General features: G+C 32.9%; 2 protein-coding genes across 2 annotated transcripts; both read left to right on the top strand.

Moving 5' to 3' along the window:
• Positions 1–13,249: 13,249 nt before the first annotated feature.
• On the top strand, positions 13,250–14,014 carry LOC133781726 (auxin-responsive protein SAUR24-like). The gene has a single exon (XM_062220798.1). It carries the CDS (start codon positions 13,326–13,328, stop codon positions 13,728–13,730), a length of 405 nt encoding a protein of 134 aa, XP_062076782.1. The 5' UTR covers positions 13,250–13,325; the 3' UTR covers positions 13,731–14,014.
• Positions 14,015–20,057: 6,043 nt separating this feature from the next.
• On the top strand, positions 20,058–20,342 carry LOC133784735 (auxin-responsive protein SAUR19-like). The gene has a single exon (XM_062224014.1). It carries the CDS (start codon positions 20,058–20,060, stop codon positions 20,340–20,342), a length of 285 nt encoding a protein of 94 aa, XP_062079998.1.
• Positions 20,343–20,618: the final 276 nt, after the last annotated feature.

Raw genomic sequence — 20,618 nt, forward strand, 5'->3', positions numbered from 1 at the left:
CTTTATCAATTAGGACTCGGCGTACCCTACTATTCGCGAGCTGGAGAGTAATGACCAGGGGGTCGTTGTGAGGAAATTGGACGTGTGACGCGTCCACTTCAGTAAATGTCATGGGTTAAGTCTCAACCCTCTGCTATTTTGGAGCTCGTGATTTGGGTTCGTAAGGAGAGCCGTCTCCATTCTTGAGCTCGTTTACATATCTCTTTTGGGCATTCATGCCTGAACCTACAATATGAGGTCCCCCCGAGGTGGTTACTACATCCTCTCCATCAATCGTAGGGGGTCACTCATCCGCCCGAGCTCGGGAGTTATGATTTTGGGCAGGTTGTGCAGCTGCTGCCCTCTGACTTATTGAGGCTTGATTGGAATTTCGATTTCTAACATACTGCACGAGATATCCTCTTGAAATCAAGCCCTCGATCTCGTCCTTCAGTTGCCGACACTCATCGGTTGTATGTTCGATGTCTTTGTGGAATCTACAATATTTGTTGGAGTCCCTCTTCGCCTTCTGATTTCGCATGGGTTCAGGTCGTCTTAAAGGAACCTGATTTTCAATGGTCAAAAATATTTTTTCCCGAGCTTCGTTGAGCTCGGTATACTATGTAAACAGAGAAATATTTATCTCCCTTCTTCTTTTTCCCTCCATCAACATAAGGGTTACTCCCTTCGTTCTTCTTTCTTTTGGAAGGGTTATCCCCAGAGGGTTACGAAGTTGATGGGGTCGCCGAGGTCGAGGCAGAGTTAACGTTTGTCGTTGTAGTTATGGGTTGAGAGGTCAGGTTTAATGCTAACCTCGCCTCTTCTACATTGATAAACCTCTGTGCCTGATTGAACTCGGTTAGTGACCTGATGGGTTTTCTCTGTAAATCTTCCCAAAGGGGACTTCCTAGTAAAATACCAGCTCTAACGGCCATCAAGTGGCTACTATCATCGAAATTTCGGGCTTAGGCCACTTCTATATTAAACCTCGTAAGGTAACTCTATAGTGACTCCTCTTGTTGTTATCTGACATTTGTCAAGGCTAAGGCTTCGGGCTTGATACCAACCATAGCCTTGAATTGATTTTTAAGTTCTCTTGTTAATTGATCCCAGGACGAGATCGAATGTCTTCAAAACTTTTCAAACCAGTTTTTTGTTGGTCCTGTAAGAGTAGCTGGAAACAGCATACATTTGAGCTCGTAGCCAATATTACTTGCTCGCATAATGGTATTAAATGTGCTTAAATGACTGTACAGGTTTGAGTTTCCATCGAATGATGCTACGTGAGGTATTCTTAATCCTTGTGGAAATGGGGTGTTGGAAATGTGCGGGGCAAAAGGCTCGAGCTCCTCCTCGGACTCTTCGACCTTATCCCTGCTCTGCTCGTCTTGCAGGAGCCTGAATGCCCTCTCCAACTGATCAATCCTTTCTTGGACCAGATCCACTGGGAGTCGAGCCTAAGCTTGAGCTTGAGGGAGCTGGTTATCGTTAATAACAACCCCAGTCCCTTGTCTCGGCATAGGGTTATATGCCGACTATTTACGACCGTTCAGATGGTCTCGCAAATCAGGGTTTGGGGGATCAACTCGTTCCTGGTTATGGTATCAGGTGATCCTGTAAATCAGGATGATTCCCTCGATTTCCGGTATGTCTAGGCTCAGTATTATAAATGCTTACGGATCGAGTGTAGTCCGAGCTCCTGCTTGCGTAGCTTGCAACCCTTTTTGGCTGTGAGGCTCGATAATTACAGGGTGGGTCCCCAGTTGGTCTCCCTAACCCAGAAGATCGTGATCTTAAAATTTGACTTCCCAAAGGTTGAGGAGCTTTGTGCTCTCAGGTAGCCTCCCTTTCATTTCCTCGTCCAGGTATGGCCTGTCGGTTTCCATCCCGACTGCCACTACGAGATAGTGTTCGTGGTCCAAGTCAGGGGACCTCTTGGACTGGTGAGGGGTGCCTTATTGGTAACGGTGGATGCCTTATGGGCGACGATGGCTGTCTCCCATTGTTGGGCTTGGATGGGCTAGAGTTTGCCCGAACAGGTTCCAGGTTGTCTCTTGCAGCTTCAGGATTCGGGTTCCGAGCCACTGGAGGGGCTTGGTTATTACTCGTTCTTGTTGACAATTCTGCAATCGGGTTGTCTGTGGCCCTAGCCCGAGTGTTTTTCCAGGCCTTGGCTGATGCTGTGATGCTTGTTCCACTCTCCTGGCGGTCGTGCTCCCACGAGGATGTCCTCTCAGCCTCCGGGGAGGTACCTAGGCTTCAACAACCTGCCTGGCTAATTCCCCATTGCACTTTGTCGCATCCGCCAACTGTTCGCGCAGTTGGCGATTTTCAAGTTCCACGATAGGGACATACCTTTCAGGATTGTAGTACAGATCCTCATCAGGCCTGAGAGCAGGTGGCCCCTGAGAATCGGATGAATCATTTCTTTCTTCAAGGCCTAGGACAGCCATGGGCTGCTTTCCAGGTCGTCGCAGATAATCTTCGATACGAGGAGTTAGCTCCTCTAGTATTCGAGGCAATGGTCGCCCACTAGTGCTGGGATTGTTTGCGACGACCATTGATTACTCGGGAGGTTTTCTGATTAAACATGCTAATGTCTTGTTTAATGGCTCTCAATGAAAGCACCAAACTGTTGATGCCGTTTTTCGTCAACTTATAAATGAAGAGCACTAAACACAAAATCAGAAAAATAAATAAGAAACACACGATTTTTTACATGGTTCAGCAATTAAAATCTGCCTAGTCCACAAGTTGGTATTATTCAATTATGGAATTCTCTCAAAGCTTTTAGAAATCAATTCAGCAGAGTATTCCCAGTCTCAATTTCAATGTGTCTACAAATGAATTTCTCCAATCTATTTATAGACTGGTTTACAGAATATCTCCCCTCACATTTGGGGGGGGGGGGGGGGGGGGGGGGGGCTTCTCATTCAAATCTCAAAATAGATACAATTAAATGCATATAAATATATAATACGCATATAAATCCCATGACATTCGAGATTTATTAACAGATTACAACCAATCCCTTAGATATAGGGATTCTTAAACAGTAACCGCATCCATATTTGGTCATCGATCTCAAACATTCGACTTACATATCTTCGAGATCAGCAAATCATCACGAGCTCGCTAGTTCGGCCTCCCTCAGTCTAAAATAACAAGATCGAGTCGTCTATTTCGAGCATGCAATGCCCAGGCTCGAACCTTCTTGGCTGATGCTAATACAAACAGACTTGGAAATTTTTACAAGTGTTGAACCCTTGTTACTGTAGTTTCGAACTTGTCTTGTAACCTCGAAGCACCTTCGAGACCACGTGGTTCCGAGCTTACCAATTTTGACGTTGTCGTTTTAATATTGAACGAGATTGTCAAACTCAATTCTCATTAATGTTGTTCTCATGGCAAGTTTGCTTATTTTGAGCTTACACTTTACAAGCCTGACTTTCGATATTGAAATTTTTATTCTCGAAATTTGGGTGTAACAAATGTGTATAATTTATTAGTAGCGTCCCATATGAAATAATGAGCACCTTTCGATCAAAGATATGTATATATATATGGGTGCACTCTTAATGGTTACTACCTATAGATGGTTACTTTAATATTAACCATTGGATTAAGATCAATGGTTCATATTTATAGTTGTTAATTAATATTTCTAAAATTAAATTTTGATTTTTTCAAATTTTTGGAAGGGTTACCTGATGAAAAATATGTATTTATTATAAAAATATAATATTGTGAACATTTTCATTTTTTAAATGTATGTCAATTTCTAAATATAACTAGTGTTTCTCATTGGTTGAAAACACAATTAATAATGGCAAAAAAAAATAACTAAATTCGAAATTAATATAGAAAAAATATATATTTACATGTTGGTGACTTGCTATACCAAGTCACTATGTTGCCACATCATCATAATTGTTAGTACCATTTATGGGTAGTAACCATTAAGAAGTCTTCCATATATATATATATAAACTCATTTTCCTTAGAATTTAAAGTCACAAGAGGATATTCTTTCATATAATGTGTTGTGAAAATTATAAACTGAACTGATTAGCATACACCATATGCTGTGTTTTCTTGGTGACTTCCCAAGCTTTTTGAGGGTTTAGGAAAAAAAATCTAAATAGGAATTTTATTATCTTTATAATTTAATATTAAATATCTTAATAAAAAATTAAAAATATAAACTAAATTCAAAAAAGTTATATGTCTTAGAGTAAATATATATATATTTAATAATAAATTAATTATATTTAAAAGTAATATATTTTTTAATTATAATTTTTCTTAATGAAACTAATAATTATTTTTTCTCTTTAGTAATTTTTCATGCATATTGGTAATTTCATAATTAATTATTTATTTAGTTTAAATTAATATTGAAATACTAGTTAATTTTTCAATTTATATATTTATGATAAATAAATAATTAAAAAAATTTAACTAATAGGCCTACTTTGTTTTTTTTTTAAATATAAAACTACATAAAAGAAATTTTGATTGTTAAATGAAAATTCCTAAAAAAAAATAGGCCTTCATATTTATTTTTAAAATAAAAAATAATATCTATAAATTATATATTTAGACTTGTATAAAAATTAAAGAAAAAATTGGAGACAAAGGTGTGGCCTAAGGTATGTCCTACAAGTTCAAGCACAAATGTTGGCCCAATTACTCAGTGAGAAGATGTAATTCTTCTAGTGTGATGCACAAGGCTTAGAAACTTCTCCAAAATTTTGTTATAAATATATATATATATTATATATATATATAGTTGTAGGATTTCATTAATGAATAATAGAAAATTATTAAACACAATAAATGCAAATGAAAAGTAAGGGTTTTTATTTGGTTTAGCTGATAATGAAATCTAGTCCATAAGTCTTTGTTATTTTGATATTGTTGGAAAAATATAAGAAAATTGTTCACAACTATAAGAGTTACTTCACTATGAATTTTAGCACACTTTTAGCAGAATTTTTGTGTATAAGAACTGATGTGTTTTGCCACGTAGTGAAAGCACTATTTATAGTAGGAGTAAATAACACATTCTTCCCTTTTCGTGGTCAACTAGCTATATACTAATTTTTTTGAATTTAAACATTATATTTGAATATTATAATAAGAGTTGGCCCTAGGTATAAGCGGGTTAGGCCCATGTATATTGTCCCCATTCCAAAAGGACTTCATATATTTTATTGCAAAAGTAACACTTTTATAGAATTATATTAAAAGATGTCATAATTGTTTTGAAGAATAAAAAAGGACCCCAAATTTTCATTTTTCCTTAGGCCCATTTCTTCATAGGACTATCCTAGATTATATTATAAATTTATGAATGATTCCTTATAATGTGGAATCACTTTCAGTTACAATCAATTTTTGAACATTATTAAAGGAAGAGTTGATACCATCCCGAGAAGTCACAATTCGTGTACTGCATCTTTACATTTGACTTGTTTCACTTCGTGCTCCTGGATATAATGTGAGGTCGTCTTGACATTTGACCTAATGTCATCTCCTCAAGCTTGTGGTGAATTATTCACTCTATCAACATTGTTCTATAAAATAATGGTTATTCGACCCACACTTCAAGCCAAGTAACCTTTGTTCGCGATACACGAGACCTTATAGTTCGAATTTTGGACTTTTACCTAGTGTATAAATATATACATGTATAAGGTAGGGTATTACAAACTAAATAGATGAATGGATCGAGGTATATATATTAGTTTCTAAAAAAGAGAGGTCGTGTAACAAATATTTTATATATACTAGGTGGGGAATTTCGAGCTCGAGATGAAAGAATTCAAGAAGAAAATTGTGAGAAAATACTTACGGATTCGTTGGAAGGAATACAATCTGGACTGATAGATGGTCTTGAAGTTCGGAGGGTGATTAGTTATGTCCTCGAACAACCTCGTCTCCCTTGGGTAACTCAGCAGGTAATAGAATTCATCCCCACCGTGAGTTCGGGAACAGTTGCTTTTCAGGCAAAAGAGATACGGAATCTCGGGTGCCGAGGGTCCATTCCATTTCTTCTCGTGGTATAGCAACTTCAATGCTGCTAGGATCCTGTATGAGTTGGACTGGAGCTGGAAGGGGGCGATACTGACGTATTCGGTGAACTTCCTGAAATACTCGATCCTTAAAGGGCAGTAGTGCCCCAGCTCGCATATGCTCGCAACTCCAGACTGCGAGCTTAACTTTTCTCTTCAGGTTGTCTTCCCCCAGAGCAAAGCAACTCCTTTCGCCGGAGTTGGCATGTCGACACACCAATTTTCCAAATAGCTTTAGCCCATGGCAAGATAGAATGTCCGAAATCTGTCTCGTGGAGGTGACTGAACTTCTGTAGTGTTCGACCTCGAAGAAATAACTCTCCAAGGCCGAGGCAGAAGAAACTTCGGGGGTTGTTTGACCGACTGGTTGGTTTGATGTACCGTCCATAAATTCAAAGCAGAGCCTTCACTGGGGCAAATGCTATGGTAACCCTACACTTGGGATCTAAGGGGATCAAATGAACCTCAAGGTCTGGGTCAGGATGCACGACAAATCGAAGTGTCCTTCCTTTTTCCTCTTCAACCTCGGTAATTTGACGCTAGAAGTGGGCTCGAATGTCTTCACGTTCGAGGCGCTCTTCGTGCTCCCGAATCAGTAGTTGATTTCGAGTAAATGGATATTCAACTTGAGGAGACGGTTGGTGGTAAGGGATTGCAAGCTCGGGCCCCCATCGATTATCTGAAGACTGCATAATCTAACAAGAAAGAAAAGGGTGAGGGCCCATCACTTAGAAAATTTTGAAATAAAAAATCTTGATAACTAGGGCTCACAAGCTCGAGATTGCGAGATAGAGTAAATCGATCCTAAGACTCAAAATAACGAGACTGCTTGAATGCCATAACCGAGTTGTTATAAGCTTGGGGCACCTAGAGTAGATCCATGCGAGAGTGGGACGGTTACTTCCAATTTGGGGTATCCTAAATTTCTAGGAAGAAATGGGAAGTTACCCAAAATGGGGATATCATTGGTTTATGGGCATTAAAACCCTATTTTTAAAGACCCTATTTCTTGTACTACACAAAACCTATAACCTATTACCCTGTAACCTAAAAGGTGCCATTTTTACCAGTTTTTACCAAAAATATTTCCTAAATAGATCTTTAATCACTACAAATGCTCATCCATACAAATCAAAAATTCCCTTTTTACAGAAAAGATTTCAAGTATACAACAAGAACAGAGAAAATTTTCTCATGCCTGAAAACTAAAAGAACGGTACAAAGAAAGAAGCAAGGTTCGAAGAACTTACACAAAGTCAATCTTGAAAATGAAGAGATCGTCGATTGGAAGATCGAAAATACGAATGATGCAATGAAACCAAACGAACCAAGGTTGCTTTGCTTTTTTGGCTTGGAGAAATGCGAAGGCTTGAGAGCTCTGGTTCGTGTTTTCTCTTATGAAAATTGAAAGTGTAAAAGTGAAAGTGGAGATGAAAAAAGGGTTTAAGTAGGCAAAAAGGTGGCATTTGGGGTGAATCTAGGCCCTTGAATTGAATTAAAAAGATATCTGATGGACCACATTTAATCTCGATGATTGGTGGCAAAAAGCAGAATAGGAAAAGACGTGTGCAGAAAAAGGGTACTATCAATATAAAATTCTATAATGACACGTGTCCACACTCGAGTGTGGTAGGTGGGCACGTTTCTCGAAAGTTAAGTTCAAAAGTTTCATTCTCATAGGATTCGAACCAAAACTTTTGAGGGAGCAAAATGTTACACACAAATTTCTATAATAAATAAGTAGACTTGAAATGTAGGTTCGTAAGATGTAAGCTCGGGATTAACAAGTGTTAGCATTATACTTGTACAAATTGTCACAAAGTTCCAGAGGTACGTCATCAGCACTCGAGAATGAGTTGCAGGCTCGAAAGTATTAGTCTCCTCCAAGAGATGAGTTCGATAGACCGATCAATCTAGGAGGTGGTGACAACTGGAATGGTGAGCTTGAGGATACGAGTGATCTCGAAAGTGTGCTGAAGCAATGTTCAAGCTCAAAGGCATGTTAAATATATACACAAATAAGTTGTTAGGAAATCCATATTTCTTTGGGATTTGTTAAAACCATGTATTGATTACCTATTTTTGTAGGATGGTTATTTAAATAATGCATTTTAATTGTATTATTATTCAAATATTCATTTAAAGTTAAATTTGAATATATATTGTAACTTTTCTAAACTTGTGGGAATATATTCTTGTAACCAGACCTGTAAATAATCTGGATCTGGTCATTTGTACTCACCCACAATTTTGCATAGAGAAACACCTCGTGAAATTGCTCTTTCTTGAAGCTTTAACGTAGATTTTAATAAAAGTGACTCGTTGACGTAAGCAGATTTTAACTGCTGAACCACCTAAAAAATATGTTTCTTTTATTTTCTTTCTATTTAATTCTTTAATTAATCTACATAATTAAGTTACGAAAAACGACATCAATACACATAATATCTCAGTTTTTTTTAAAAAAATTATCAAACCAAGAGACACAAAAACCCAAAAACAATAGCAAACTAAAAACATCTGCTGATTGAGAGGCAAAAACAAACAAAAAAAACTCAATTACGTACACATTGCAGATTTAAACTCAGAAAAAGAAAATCCAAAATCAAATACCAAATACCAAAAAATTCTCCACAATCAAAGAGAGAGAGAAGTTAGGGAAGTTAGCAGGTTAGGGTTTTTTAGATCAAATTCAATTAGTATATATAAAACATTTTAATGAATGATTTACCATATATTATTTTTGCCAAATTAAGTTATATTTCCAAGATTTATCTAAACAAACCCTCAAATTCTTTCTCTCTCTCTCTCTCTCTCGAAGATATATCCCTTCCCTTATACGTACTAGTCTATAATGGTTTGTACTATACAATCGCTTCTCCAAAGTTCAAACACTCAATCCAACCATACCAAGCTCAAGATGAGAGGCATGCAACAACCGAAGCTGGTTGGAATAATCTGGGCAAAAAAATCATACATAGCAGAACTAGTCAAAACGTACGTAGCCGTCTCTAGTTTATGGCTATGATATTTTTGTCTGCATGCACGCTCGTTCGGCGAGGGACTCCCCCCTAGCCTGGTACAGCGCATGTGTCATGGTAGCCGAGGACGGTGGGCGCCAAGGTCAGAGCTAGCTCTGACAGTATCTGTTTGTACGTACGTAGCAGAAAAATAAACAATAAGTAAGAAATTATTACTATAGCAGTAATAAAAATTAATTAGCTAGCTAGACTCGTAGTTATACATGTATAATCACCGACAAATGATGAATATTTTTTTGGAATGGACAAATGATAAGTGTTGTACATATCATTTGTCAACTTTGTCTTATTTTGTTTATATTATGGTATCGTGATCAATTATATTAATTAGTAGTTTTAACAACTGCTTTTCGTTATTATTTGTCTAGCTAGCCAGACTAGCAGTTTTGTTTCCCTTCAACCTATCAAAATACACAGAGACCGTACCTTTAACGCGTTTTGTTCTATTTATTAATTTTCGTCGCAAACACAAAACATTGTCACATGGATTGCTTGGTGTGCATATTGATGTGTACGTAATTAATTCGATTGTCCTTAAATTTGTATAAAATATACGATGATTTTATTATTTGATTAACGTGCCTATATATATGTGTGTGTGTACGACTTCAATATGAATGAGTAGCAGTATTAACTGGCTCCAGCTAGCTGAGATGATCAGGAGCTTATTACATCCACACTTAATTTTGAAAATATATAATGAAGCTATATCTACGTACCTCAACATGGTTTTCGATGGATTTGAAGTGAATTTATGATAGAGCTCAACAAAAATAATGATTTCTGATTAGTTCTTGCAACAAGATTCCGACAAAACAAAAGATATATATTTTCTGCTATAACGTCCAATTTGATCGATGTGTATTGATGATTGATCTTCATGACCATTACATTGTCTCAAATGTTAAATAATGATAGCCCTTTTACGGCTTTACATTTTTTTTTTACATATAATTAGCTTGATCGACACTTTCTTTTTTCTCTAATTATTTAGGGAAAGATACATATAATAGAATAACAATTAACAAAAAACGGAGGAGTGTTAATGGTTGAGACACGAAAAGAGAAAATATATATATTTTGTCTCTCTCTATGAGAAGGATCGGAATATTAAAAGGGAAAAATATATAGAAAGCAAGATTGTAATGGATTCAATATGTCACATAGATGGAAGGAAATAAGTGAGAAATTTCTTCATGATCATCTTCTTCTTCTTTTCTTTCTTTCTTTTTTTTTTAATAAAATTCTTTATTGAGAGAGGCGGTTTCTTGGAGGTGCATCACATCAAAATATATTAAGTATACATTTTTTTTCATAAAATGGTAAAATATATCATTTATTAATTCTTTTACACTGAGCACCTCCAATAAATATTTGAATCTTTAAAGAAAATCACTATATAGTAACACTAGGCCCCACTACAAGAAATTCATACATTAGCGGCGGGGTCTCTGCCACTAATAAGGTCGAAATCCGCCGCTAATAACCCGCGCCTAAATGTTTTTCGCTAATAATCATTATTAGCGGTGGACTGACACACCTGCCGCTAATAATATAATATTAGCGGCGGAGCCCGCCGCTAATGCCTTTGTCAGAGGCATTATCATTAGCCGCGGGGTCCGCCGCTAATATTGTTTTTATAATATTTTTTAAAATTTATTTGAAATAAATTAATATTTATTAAATTTAATTATTTTTAAAAATAATTCATAATATAATTTAACAAAAATAAACATTTAATTAATTATGGCTAATTATAAATTAAAAAACCATTATTTTAAAGAATATTATGTAAAGTTAGTTAAAATTTAGTGGTAGGGCGTTTTATTTCCACCGTTTCCGAAAGGTACTAAAGCAGTTTGTACATATAATCCAGCACAAGAACACATAAACTCAAATTTCCCATACCAAATTGTGTAGCAAATGTTACCAGACCGAGAGGTGGACGAGAGAATACTGGCGAGCACGCGCGAGAGAGATCGACTGGCGGAGGGCCTCCCTGCGGCGTGGCCGGGCTGAGAGAACAGAGATTAGAGTGAAATGTAGATCCAGAAATGTTGTTTTTTGCTGAGAGAACAGTGAAGAAAATGGAGAAGGGTTTTGCCAGAGAGAAGGGAAGAGAATAAGGAAATTGGGCTGCGAAATTTTAAACCGTAAATGTATTAGCGGCGGAGTCTCGTCGCGAATAAATGAGTTTATCCATTAGCGGCGGATAATCCGCCTCTAATAAAGGTTATTATCCGCCGTTAATAAAACTTAAAAAAATAACCCTCTGTTTCCCAGGTTAGACACCCCTTCATGAAAAAATAAATGTGTCGCTAATAATGGGTAGTCCGCCGCTAATACATATCATTATATATTTTTTAAATAATCACACATAATTAGCAGCGGACCCCCTAGTCCGCCGCTAATATCCTGTATAATAGCGGCGGACTAAACCCGACGCTAATAGCTACGCCGCAACTAGCATTAATTGTTGTAGTACCCGTTTGATTTGGTTGGGGAAAATGAAATGAATGGAATGAATTTCCATTCATTTTTATTCCCATCGTTTGTTTTATTAGAAACTAAGGGGGTGTTTTGTTATAGGGGTTTGGGTTCTTGGAAATAGGAATGTGAAACCAAACCTATGTTTGGTATGATTTTTTAGTGTAAAGCTTATGTTTAAGTAGTGATCAATCTCATTTTTAGTATGTATTTTTTTTACATAATCTCAAACTCTTTGAACACTTGAATTTGAGATTTCCTTAATCTCAACCACTCTCAACTAAAACTCACCAAATAAAATCCTACCCTTAAAGGGTGTTGAAACGTCATTCCAATATAATGATTTTTCTACTATATTTTTGGAATGATTATCACTCGTTTCAAAAATAAAAAACAATGTCATTACATTGCATGATAAAATAAAAATAAAAATCAATTTTCTTAATAATTTTAAATCTTATTCCATTCTAACTCTTCCATTTCTCTATTTTCATTACTCCCAACCAAATGAAATTTAGTAATAACATAATGATATATGTTTATGTCATGAGTATATATATATATATATTCATTTTCACATACTAGCTCTATTAACTAATATATAGTGATTATACTAAGTGAAGTAAAATAAAATGTGAAAGTCTTTTAGCAATATCATTATAAAAAAAAATACAAAAACAAAGATCATAATTCATTTTCATTTTCATGAAGGGGTTTATTAAGACTAAAAACAAGGTACGGACTGTACTCATATCACTTAAAAATACTATATATATATATATATATATATTGGTTGATGGTCGAAATTAGTTAGTTATAATATAAGTACGTACGACGTAGTACATAGCCTCATTTATCGATGATGATTATTATCATTATTAACCACACATGGGCATAACTGATGACCCACTTTCACAAAGATGTTTGTGCCACTTGATCTGATCAATCCACTCACAGAAGCAATAGAAATCTCAAAAAGATAAGATAATAATCGTCATCACGACCTTACATATTGATATCCCAACTTTAAGTATATTCTTCTTTACAACCTAAAAGTAGGTCTTTTTTTTTTTTAATGGGTAGGTAACGATTTGATACTTTGTGTTTTTGCAAAGTATCATCTTGTTATCCTGTGTTTACAAATAATGCTTATTTGGTACCTTATATTTTGAAATCATACATATTTTTTACTCTTCATTTTAAAATCGTACATATTTTGTACCGTGTATTTTAAAATTGTACATATTTGATACCCTAAACTCAAATTTAATTAATAAAATTTTACCAATTTAATCAAATTACTCTTATTCATACGAGCTACAAATTATATATAACTGCTGACAGTTTAGTTATATTGACAAAAATTTATCAAATATTATATCAAATATCTATGTTTCCAAAATATGGGGTACTATATACTCAATAAAAACATAAGATATAAAATGAGTAAATTCCCTTTTATAAATATATATATATATATACATATATTTTATACATTTGAAGTAAGAATGACACAGGAACTCAGTCTTTATGACTCATCACTTGGACCCATGTAGCTCCATATCTGACTCCTCACACGCGTTATACGCACTGTAAACGATAATTCTATATGTATAAATAGCTAGTTTACTTATTAGTTTCTGATCAGAGAGTCAAGTACAATAATAAGCAACTCAAACTTTAATATATAGCTTTGTTCTGTTGATCATTTTCTTTGTTCATATATCATATATATATATCGATGGCTATTATTCGGATTCCTGGTGTAGTTCATGCAAAGAAACTTCTGAGAATGAAGACTTCGATGAACAATGGAAAAGATGTTCCGAAGGGTTGTTGTGCAGTTTACGTTGGAGAAGCTCAAAAGAAACGTTTCGTGATTCCGGTTTGGTATCTGAACCATGACGAGTTCAAGGCTTTGCTGAGTCAAGCTGTGGAAGAATATGGATACAGTCATCCCATGGGAGGACTCACCATTCCTTGCCCGGAACACATCTTCCTCAGTCTCACTTCTCGATTAAGTAAAAACGAAAGGAGTAAACAACAAGAGGAGGATTCTCAGTTGTGTAGTACCCATAAATTTCAACAACTCTATCTCTCTGAGGCAAATGAGCAAACACCTTTGGAGCACATGGAATATCGTTGAGAAACTCGCTTAGAGGTTTTAGGCTAATTTGGATGGTTTTAATTAGAAGGAGGGAAGAAAGTTCTATATATTATTTTATTATTATTATTCCTTTTTTTTTTTTATAGGACTTAGCTATTGCTTGTTCCGTACAAACATTATGTAATAATGACTTTGGGTTCTACTAATAATGAGTTGAATTATATATATATATATGAGAATTAATTTTAACCAATAAAATTGTATGTGAATAGTAATATTTGTTTGTATTCTAAATGTGGCTTTAAATAAAATATCATTATCTATTTTCATTGTACCACTCTTTATCCTTTTATGAAGTAGTTAATATTTTGCAACATTTGTTTTTATAGTTTTTTTTACATGTATACATATATTTTTGATGCATGCATTTATATATATATATATATTAAAGTGTGATTATTTGATTCATTGTTGAACACTACATGATATAGAGTTAATTAGCTAATAATAATACATTATAATATTTATCAAATTAAAATATATAAAATATAATGTTAAATTGTACCAATAATAATATAATAATTTTTTTGTCGTGTTAGACACTAATGATATCTCTTATATATATTTGCATGTCAATTTCTAATTAAAATTTTTAATTAGGTTAATATGATCTTTAATGCATGAATGATCAAAAATGTTTTATTAAATATTCCTACTAATAAAATATGTATTATACTATATATATTTAATGAGCACTTGAGTTAAAACGTACGATAAAAACTTAGAACATTATTATTTTTTTAACGAACATTTTTTCGGTGGGTTTAACACAATATTAAAAGTCAATAAAAAATAAAATAAAATGAAAATAAAAGTGACAACATTCGTTCGTTGGCCCCTCTCCCCCTTAATTCCCTCATGTCTCCCATCGGCATGGCTACAGTACTGTGGAAACAACTCTATTAATTTTGTATAGGAGCAATTAGCTAATTTTTAGTTAAAATTACTAGGAAAATAAAAAATAAAAAAACTATTTTAGGGAGCTATTTTTATCAATTTCATTTCATTCATATTCCTTATTTTATCTAACTGTAATTAATTTATTAATTTTTTTTAATTCTATTTATTATTATATAATTAATACAAAAGTCAAAATTGACTATAAAGCCTATAAAGCTATTTTTTAAAAAAAATTAGGTAGCTCTCCACTTTTAGCTAATCTATTAATTTGGTATTATCTATTTTAGAGTAAACTAAATATAAAAGAGTCATTGGAGTAGAGCTATTATTTATATTCTAATTAATTCATTATTATAGTTAAACATCTATTTTGAAGAGTTGCTTTAAGATAATGTATTTTTTTTAAAATATGATATTTAGTGTGGTAGTTGGAGAGATAAAAAAACAAATGAATATTGAATTTTTTTTTTTTATAAAAAAGTTACACTAAATATTAATATAAAAATATATATGGTTCTGCATGTCGTGTACATATCATTGGCCATAAGCCTATAATATGGTTCTGTTCATTATTTTGTACGTAATTGGAGAATTGCTAAAGGACAACACCATAAGTAGGTGATATACTGTTTTTGATGCAATTTAATGTTGGGTCTCACTTATTTGAATTTAATAAGGATTATGATATATCGCTAACTAATCATAAGACGACACTTCAAGTATCAAATAACAATACTCATGTAATCATATTTTAAAATCATTTTACACAATAATAATTATTAAATTAAATAATATATGACCAAATAACAGTATGCTATCTTTTACAGTGTTTGCACCGCCCTTTTACCAATATCTTTGAGGTGTTGGCACTCCTAAGAAAAAAATAGTAACAACTTGACCGATTGCGATTATTATTTTAATATTAATTGTCGGTCAAGCATGGATAGCAGTGCAGTGAATTCTTCTCGACCAATCGAACTGTCTTTTTTGTTGGTTTTAAGTGTCGAAAATGAAGACCACTCAGTACAGTACCCCAACTTCACTTAGATATATAGGTACCGTACGTACCTGACGTACGTGGTTGGTTTTCATTGATTTTGTCCCAATATTATGACATCTTCACATGCATTTGTTTTCCTATATTTATCCGTACGTAATTCGGTACGAAAACTAAATGATCACCATATCTAGCTAATGGGCTAGTTAAATAACAAGACTTCATTGTTAGATGATGGGATATATGATGGGACTCTTTTTAATAATTATTATATTATATATGCTTTATATATTTATAATATAGAAATAATTTATTAAATTTTAAAATGAGCGTATATATAAATTGCTATAGCCATCCATCCTACCTAATACTATTTTATCTTGATTGATTGATGAAATTTAGTATTAGAAACAATATAATAGGTTAAATTTGATATTAAATTATATCAATAATGATTTGTCGTATTAAGTATTAAGTAACAGTGCTGGGCATTATCCCTTAGCAACATTTTTTTCTTTAAAAAAAAATTACTCTTAAGATTATACACATAGAACCCAACCTAAACAAAATTATGCTTAGTTCTCCAAAAGTCCAACACATGGGATTGGATCAATGACGAAGATGAGGGTGGCCATGGCCCCCTCAAGCTTTTATATTTTTCTTTAAAATTTATACAAAAATTTTAAAAAATAAATAAACATGTATATTATATATAATGCTCCCCATAAAAAAATATATATATATAATGGCCCCTCATGACATTTATCTTCAGCTCCGTAATCAGTAGAATGAATTGGACGTAATTGTGTCTCGTTCTATGCATTAGTGCCAAGGGCCGAACACACACTCTATGGAGTTGTTTGGTAGGGGTTTGATTTGGTGGGAATGGCAATGTCAAATCTAAATCATGTTTGGTAAATTTATTTTTAATAGTTTAGGGGTCTGTGTTTCCAAGTGAATCTTATTTTTTAGCTTGATTTGAGGGTAATCTTAACCCCTTTAAACATTGAGGTTCGCATACCCTTAATCTAAACCCCTCTAACTTTACTCACATAAGTACAGACATCGTACCAAACACCCCCTGTATATATAGGAACAGAGGCATGGTACCATCTCAGCTAAGGGATTTTAAAATGTAAAATTGTATATTTAAAAAGGCTAGATGCATAATTGTGAAGAAAATCAAGACAAATTTACTATATAATTTACTTTTTTATTTTAAAAAAATGGGGGACCAAGGCCCCTACCAATGCATGTAGCTCGATCCAATGGAAACCCTAAAAGAAATTTATGTGAGGAGCAAAAATTTATATAATTGTATTAAATATATAAAAAAAAAAATATAGTTGTAAAAGTTATATACAAAATTATCTAAGCCATATATACATAATTAAAGAGTAAAATATAAATGTTACATGTAAAAATTATATATATAGGAATTTTTTTAGGTAGGGGCATCACTTTTGCCCCTACCGTGGGTGCATTTTCTATTTTCGGCACTTGAAGAAATTATAACTCAATTTTTTTTATATGATGACGTACATGATAGTTATAACAGAAATCATGCCAATTTTTGAGAAATTTCGAGTAATTTACGTTGCCAAAATCAAAGTTCAAACAGTCACTTGCACGCGTGTCTGATTTTTTTTATATGCGTGTGGAAAATAGACTATTGAAGCTCTGATTTCGATACTGTATATTATTTAAAATTTCTCAAAAATTAGCGGAATGTCTACTATATAACTATCATATACGCAGTCATACAAAACAAATTATATTATAATTTCTCCAAATGTCGAATATAGAGAATGCTCTTATAGTGGGACAAAAGTAATAACCCTACCTAGAAAGCTCTCTATATATATGCATGTACTGAATTGTAATAAAAAAAATTATACTAAAAATTAAAATAAAAATCAGGAGAGAGGCAGGCCCATAATCTAACACTGGGTCCGACTATGGCTCCATCCCTGTATATATGTATATATACATAGACATATATAGAGATCAGTACACTTGCATCAACACGGTTTGCATTGTGTTCTTAGCCAATATAAATATATATATATATATATATATATTTATATGCTGACTTTCAAAAGCTAGCTATAGAAAGTAGCTCATTATATATATGGACTTTTTCTTTTTCTATATATCTTTTCTTAAGTACTTCAATTCAAGAAAAGTTGAGTTTTAGAATTTGGTTTTGCAAAATGAACACAAGGAATAATAATGAAAAGATATATAAAACAAGTTTTATATAATGATTCCTAGGCCTATTATTATGTAATAATTGTAGTTATTGTATGTAGGTAGGCAAATGTGTCCCATCTCAATTCTTATCTTCTCATAATAATAAGTTTCAAGTAGACAAAACCATGTGGTAGTGCCGTACGACTACTACAGTTTGGTTTTGGACAATTCTCACATTACTTTCAACGACTTAATAATTTGTAATGTCAATTACATGACTTAATTGCTATCGATCATCTACCAAAGCCATTTTAATAAAATAATAAGACCATTCTTTTTTTGTTTTTTTTTTACATTAATTGGATTACGAATTGGTTAGTACGTCTAGCTAGTTTGAAAAAGAAATTATATTTTTTTGATCCTGTGTTTTCCCCATTGTTTATTTATATTTTGTGTTTTGACAAATTACTTTTTGGACCTTATGTTTTGTAAAATAGTTAAAATAGAATCATAAACTCAATTTTGATGAAGAAAAAATTGACTATAACAACACAGTTTTTAAGCAGAATAATTTTATTTTTGTTCTGAATTGTTAGTTTGGTAAATTATTTATGATTTTAGTTAAGAAAACATTGACCAAAATCGGGTTTGGGATTCTATTTTAACTATTTTACAAAACATAAGGTCCAAGAAATAATTTATCAAAATACAGGGTCCAAACAGGTAATGAGAAAAAACACAGGATCTAAAAAAGTATAAAACCTTTGAAAAATGATTAAGTGATGAGAGTACTAATAATTAATATGCTAAGCTACTCGATTTGATGAATTTTACTTCAATATTATTTCTTTGTGAAATGAAACGTTATTAGAGAAAAAGAAAAGAAAAGAAAATAATATATCATGATAGAGTTTAAATGAGAAAATTAATAGATATGTAGACTAAACGGGAAAAGAACTGTTCGTATTTAGAAATTTAGGTCAACAAATTAATTTTTTCATAAATTATTCACCTACCTTTGGATCTTCAATTTTAGAAAGAAAAAATGAATGAATACCAAAAGATTTCATTTTCTCTTTTTTTGGATTCAAATAAAAAAAAATTGAAAATTTCTTCTTTACAAAATATAAAACTTGAATATAGTTTAACTTTATAATAAAATTTAGAATGATCGATTGCAAATATTTTTTAAAATAAAAAATTTCATATAAAAAAGTCTCTTATACAAAATTTAAAGGGAAATTTTTTTTTCCTATTTTTTCTTAGTCATTTGGTAAAATGACTTATTTTTTAAAGTTATTTTACACTGTAGTCTAGTTTTAATATTTCTTTGTAAAATTGTCTCTCATAATTTAGACATATAGTATAAAATTTAGACAAATAGTCAAAATTCAAATAGTCGGTCGAAAATTTTAGACAACTGATCAAATTTTAGACAGAGAATATTTTGCAAAAATATTATCAAAAGTAGGTCAGATGGCAAAATCACTTAATTAAAAAGATGTCATTTTCACCAATTTCTTATTTTTTCTATCACAATTTTTTCTTTCAATCGGGTAAAATCTAAAATATTAACAAACAAGAAATATCAAGTTAATTACTTCTCAACAAATATTATTTCTTTGTTATATTTTTAATCATAATTAACTTGAATGATTAATTGGAACTGACTTTTCTGACAAAGAATCTTTGATTATTAGTAAAATATCCAGCCAACTTGTGTTAATGGATCATGAATGTCCCACTTTCCCACTAAGATTTTTGTGCTATAAAGCTAGTTGATGAATCAACAGTGAGTAATAAAGGCAGTAAAATCGTCTTTTTCCTCTTTATTTAAAAAAAAAAAAAAAAAGATAAAGGAAGAGTACGTAGACACAACTTTAATGTCTTTACAACATAACAATTAGATCTTTTTACATGTAAATGGCTACTTTCCCTAAACATGTGGGGGCATATATACAATAGAGCTTGTCTTTAACCATGAATGACACCCTTAAATCAATCTTTATGACTCATCAACTGAACCAAAGATAACACTATCTCATTCCCCACACGCTAATCTATATCATTCATCAACTCTATACATATATAATTCATCTATATATACACATACATATTATGGTCAGTTAAGTATTATCAGCTCATCAAAACTTCATATCTATACATATCGTTCCTTTGAGTTCTTCAGTATAAATTTATATATATATATACTCACCATGGCTATTCGTTTTCCTAGTGTTGTTAATGCTAAGCAACTTCTGAGAATGAAGACTGCTTTGAATAATGGTAGAGATGTTCCCAAGGGCTGTTGTGCGGTTTACGTTGGAGAGAACCAAAAGAAACGTTTTGTGATTCCGGTTTCGTATCTGAACCACCATGAGTTCAGGGCTTTGCTGAGTCAAGCTGTGGAGGAATATGGATATAGCCATCCCATGGGGGGACTCACCATTCCATGCCGAGAAGACATCTTCGTTAATCTCACTTCTCGCTTAAGTGGATGAAATCTAATATAAAATAGCCAGGCATGGTTCTCAGAGGCAATTGATCGAACACCTGGAAATATTGAGAAACTCCTTGTGGTTTTGAAGTGTCCTCAGAGCTTTGGTGGAAAAGAAGATTGAGCTTCTACTTAATCGGAAGTTTGATAAACTTTTCCATGGATGAGAGTGTTAGAGAAAGATGTATATGTAGGAATTCTTTATATGTATATGTATTTATGAATATTATATGAATTTTTTTATTTGATGAGAAACTTATTGAATTATTCTTGGCTAACA

Source organism: Humulus lupulus, chromosome 6 (genome assembly GCF_963169125.1).
Source record: "Humulus lupulus chromosome 6, drHumLupu1.1, whole genome shotgun sequence".
Taxonomy (NCBI): domain Eukaryota; kingdom Viridiplantae; phylum Streptophyta; class Magnoliopsida; order Rosales; family Cannabaceae; genus Humulus; species Humulus lupulus.